Genomic DNA, 5,482 nt, shown 5'->3' on the forward strand with positions numbered 1-5,482 from the left:
CTTTGATTATGGTGATGGACTTAAGTCAGCTCTGCAAAAGCCACTTCATATGTCTCCTCTGTTTATCAAATCAGCAATGCATTTGCATCACATTTTCCTGACACTTGTGGCTACTTGGAGGGGAAATTAGCAGAGGAGATGCTCCCTTTGATTTTTTTTTTTTCTCAAGAACTTGACATTTTGATGAATAGATGTATTTTCACTGAAGGCACAATTCAATCCAAAAAGACACATAATTAATTGAATTGCAGCTGCCAAGAGTAAGAGCTTCAGTGAGTCAACAGAGCTGTTGGGTACAGATAGCCTCTGTCAACAGGGCTCCGCTTCTTGTCAGCAGCAGAAGAAAAGTCAAACAGATTTAAAAGGCGACAGATTAATGTAAGATTTAGATGAATGGTGTCCAATTTTTTCTAAACAAAAAATACCACCAGACCACATTCTGCACCTTTCTCTAGTTAAGGTTCCTTAAACCAATGACAGTTCTGTAATAACTTGGAGCTGCATCATCGTGCTGACTGCATGAAGATGCAGTGAAAACAACTCAACGTCTAGAAAAATAAACATGGAATTAGTCCAAGAGAAGTTCTTATGGTCATTTATCGAGGCGGTGTTGGCTAATTGTTACATACAGTATTATTGTAATTGGAGTGTAATCCTAGATAAGACACCAGCTCAGTGTAACTGAAGTGTGATTACTGAGTAAAGCAGGAAGCCACAGCAAACTTTTTTTTTTTTTTTTTTTTTTTTTTTTAATGTACATGTGAATCTTCAATAGATGGTGCTGTTATCCAACAAGACATCTCTTACATTAGATTTATAGCAGACTGTATAAAAAGATTTTATATTATATATATATATATATATATATATACATATACACACACACATATATATATGTGTGTGTATATATATATATATATATATATATATATATATATATATACACACACACACACATATATATATATATATATACACACACACATCTATATATATATATATATATATATAGATGTGTGTGTGTGTGTATATATATACACACACATATCTATATATATAGCTATCATATATATATATATATATACATATATATATATATATATATATATATATATATATATATATATATATATATATATATATATATATATATATATACATACATTTATTCATATACAATCTATGACTTATAGGCAGGAAAAATACACAGTTTATGTATTTTATTTAACAAATGTAGACAAGAGTTTCAGCTGCACCAGTGTATACAAACAACACATTTATCTAAAAATTTGAGACGTGAAGACCTGCATTGATTATTAACCGCATTTATCAACATGGTGGTCAATAACAGCTGATCATCAACTGCATAAGCGCTACTTCAAATATACTGCCAAACATGTTGCATAACAATCAGACTTTTCAGTTACAAAGGTCTTTTCTTCAGGCTCGGCACTCTGGTGACTTAATGATTAATGATCCTCAAAGCATCACACACTCAAAACATTCACATCTTTTCAACAGTGTCTTTACATTATGTTGAGAAGAAAGAAAAGCCGCTCGAACATTATTAGTAGGAACAGGAACAAGTACTCGTTTGCATTGTGGTGCATATCAATAGGAAGGTAATTTTGTTTCATTGTTCAGACAAAATCAATTAAAAATCATAAGGAGTTCCCAGTTTCGATGTAATTTGCCTTCTGAAAACACCACTATCCTTCAGATAAAACAAAAAAACAAGAATATTTTGTACTGTTAAGCCACACTTGAAGATGCTGCGTAGCACAGAAGAGAAAGGCAACATTTATGTGGGGCTGCTAAATACAGTCCTGATGTTTTGTGGATGCGACATAGTGCTGTGCGTTTAAATGTTCAGGAATGTGTATTTCTGCATCAGTATGACAACAATGCAGCCGTGGAGGATCAGTGGTTCTGGCTGGAGTGTGGCTCACTGCTGGATTCTGCTGTGGCTTTTGCCTCGTGATGCATCTGGCCTAGATGTTTGACCAGACTCTCAAGTTGAGGGTTCCCCCCAAACTCCTTGATAAGCCTGTAGGCCTCTGCCTCCAGATCCCGCAGGGTCTGACGAGTGTACGCAAATGACCCTATTTTTTCCAGGTAGTCCACACAATACCTTTTGATGTCCATGTTCTCTGTACGCTGCCTCAGGATGTTCTGCACCTGGGTGCTCTCTGGACGTGACCATATTGCATGAATGGTGGGGAAAGAAAACTTGCCTTCAGTCAGATCCTCGCAGAAACTCTTGTTCTCGCTGTACTCCCGGGAGCTCAGGTTAGCATAGTCATCGCGGATCTGGAAAAAGAGGCCCAGTGTGTCCAGGAGGGGTTTGAGGTCCTGTTTCCAGTCAGAGAAGAGCTGCATGAGGCCCACTGCCAGGCCGAAGAGGCCTCCTGTCTTCTGCAGCACCATGCCGCGGTACTCTTCCTCAGTGGGACAGGTGTAGGTGTCTCTCCAGTGGATGTCCAAGCCTTGGCCACGGTGCAACTCCAGCAGCTGACGGGTGAATACTGGCACCGCCTCAGGGTGATCCAGGGTCAGAACCTTCTCCAACCCCAAAAAATAGACGTAGTTGGCAGAGTTGATGACGGAGGGAATGCCATAGATGCTGTGTGCCACAGGAAAGCCTCGACGCAGCTTCGAGCTGTCCTCAATGTCGTCTATTAACAAGCTGGCATTGTGCAGCATCTCAGTCACCTCGATGATCACCTGAAAAATACAGACATTTCAGATCATTCATCTTTCATTATCTTTTATAAATCACTCACCAATTATACAGAAATTACTGGTGAAGGTTTGAACATTGTAGCTGACTGTAAAGAAAGTGTTCCTGATGTTTTCTATTTCTCTGATGCTGAGATAAAAGGATTAATACAGAAGAAATATCTAAAAAAAGAACAAAACATCCTTTCCTAATACTTAAGGCTACAAAGAGACAGTTAACAGCTTTATAGACCTGTGTGTAAATTATGCATTACAGCTTATTTACAGCAGAGGGTGCCATGTCTACATTCTTGCTTACACTGCTCCACCACTGAAAGCCTTCATTTAAAGGGCAAAATAGTTGTTGCTCGCAAATAAAGAATAAAAAAAACCCGGTATATAATCAGGGAAAATAGAGAGCTCATCAGAGACACACTCCACGACTAAACAAATTCAGAGTCTGCCTGGATGTGGTGCCCAAGAGAGCAACGCTGGCTTAATGGGCTTGTAGAAAGTACAGCCACAAGGTTAAGTACTCTGAGGTGTCATTGCAGGACTTAGTACACTTTTACTTGCTCTATAAAGGGAAGGACCAATACTGACTCCTTCACTTTAGCCATTCTGACAAGCGTACTGACAAGCTCCAGCAGCTTTAATGTGATACAACCTTCCATCAAACAGCCATGCACTGCTACGGTGAATCAAGTGCTCACAGGAAAAAGGAGCAATTCAGCTTGAGACCATTTTTAAGCAATATGAGGCAGTTCAGTGACTGGCACAGTTTTTTCTTTTTTTTGTTCCACTATTAAGTAACAGTTACTACGATCAGAAATAAGCCAGAATAGGAAACTGTCCACCAGAGGAGCTTCCGCCTGTAAACCAAAAGCAGCTTTATTTTATGTCCATGTCTGACTGAGAGCAGTTGGGGTTGCCATCAGGTGTCTGAGTTCCTGAGTGGGCTGAGCTGCCTGCTGGAGTGCTCTGCTGATTTAAAAGACAAGTGGTGTGGCCTGGTGATGAAAGCCGTTTGTATGGGGCCTGGGAGTACAAAGAGAGACTCAGTGGGTCAGGCAGAAGGCCAACGTTGGGCCAGTTGAGCAGTTTATCCGCCAAGCACAACCTTTCCATCAGCGGGCTCCCTACGCCTGCTCATCCTGTAGCGTCAGGGAGCCACTTAAAAGACAGGGTTGGTGGGAACGACTACAGTGAATACACACATCCAGGACAGATAAAATATTCAAACTGTAATTCTCTGTCACTTTAAGGGAACGAGGGCAGAATCAGGGCAAGATATGAAATTCACATCCATCACTGGTGTACAGAGAGTTCAAACATTTCAGTGGCATCAATGCTGCAGAGGTATTTATCGATTAACATCAGTGGTTACTGATGCACAGTTTGCTGAAGCTCCAATCAGTGATCTATTAAAAATGCAGACTCCTCCAGTATGAAAAGGAAATCACTGAGCCTTTTCTCACTTTAAACTTTAGTCCTGCTGGAGGTCCAGCCAAGGATTTTAAAAAAGCTTCTTGTTTGAGCCAACATACCACATCAACTAGACTCCACCATTCAAAAATACTTATGTTCATTAGTCTTAAAATTGTTTTTGAAACATGGTTATCATTTTTCAGGAGGGGAGGCAATGGCTCAAGTGAGAGAGCGGCTAGTCTTGTGACCTGACACTCTGTATGCTCTGCTACGCTGCTAGCTCTGAGGGGGGACACAGGGGGATGGTGCCGGTCCCAAGCCCAGATAAATGCAGAGAGTACACCAGAAAAGGCATCTAGCGTAAGAAAATGTGCCAAAAAAGTTGAATTGTGCAATTATTTGCTGCGGGGACCCTTTCAGAGGGACAAATCGAAAAGACATTGTTGTCATGTCTTACAGTATGCTTAATATATTGTTATTGAAGTGGCAGCAGTAATCGATGCTTTATTATAGAAGTCTCCATAAAGCAAATTTCAGGGTTATTGAAGCAGCTGTTTTCTGTTAAAGAAAGTAATCTTAATTGAGCTTTGCCAATAAAATTAATCATCAAGATTATGCTGACCAATGTCATAATACTGGATACCATCAAGGTAAAGGAACAAAGACTCTTTAGCACCTAGAACATCTGTATGAAAAGAAGTGGTTTAACTGAAAACTAGTGTTGAACAATAAGACCAAAGTAGATTTATCCATCACAAATGTAGTGTAGCTGCTCATCTAAACACACTAAAGATATTTGACATTTATCATGTGCTGCTGAACGCCTCTTTGTGTGAACCTGCCACTAGCAGACAAAATGTACTTACAGAGGTATCCATGCTAGTTTCAATCTCCACAAGACACAATATAACATAAAAATCCTTGTGTGCACAGCCAAAGTTATTGTCATGTGCAAATCTGAATAATTGGTGAGGACAGAACAAAACAAAATACAAAAGAAAAGCAGTCAGCTAAGTGTCACAAGGGAACTGGTAAACATGTCCACAACCTGCAATGTATAAGAAGCACATGTGGGATCTTTGTTTATTTAAAATAGCACTGCTCAATGAATGAGCATGCAACTCCATCAGAATGCATGGCTGTTTCCATGGCGGCAGCTTCTTGGCAATAGCGTGCTAATGATGCCGAGAAGAGTGTTGTCGGTCTGTGCGATGGGTTTAGGGAGAGTTTATAGAGCTGCAACGCAGAGTTGAAGCTCCACTCCCCACTGTGGCAAAACAGGGAGGTTCTATCTGAACTTGAATCACCGAAACAACAGCATCAGCTGGTTAGGATA

General features: G+C 40.0%; 1 protein-coding gene across 1 annotated transcript in view; it reads right to left on the reverse strand.

Annotated features, from left to right (window-relative positions):
• Window positions 1-1,239: 1,239 nt before the first annotated feature.
• ggps1 (geranylgeranyl diphosphate synthase 1) overlaps window positions 1,240-5,482 on the reverse strand; it is a 13,523-nt gene continuing 9,280 nt past the window's right edge. The window contains exon 4 of the mRNA XM_079248350.1: window positions 1,240-2,724. Within this exon, the coding sequence (XP_079104476.1) occupies window positions 1,921-2,724 (804 nt within the window). The 3' untranslated portion in view covers window positions 1,240-1,920. The remainder of the gene's footprint in view (window positions 2,725-5,482) is intronic.

The sequence above is a fragment of the Telmatherina bonti genome, assembly GCF_933228915.1.
Source record: "Telmatherina bonti genome assembly, chromosome: 11".
Classification (NCBI taxonomy): Eukaryota; Metazoa; Chordata; class Actinopteri; order Atheriniformes; family Telmatherinidae; genus Telmatherina; species Telmatherina bonti.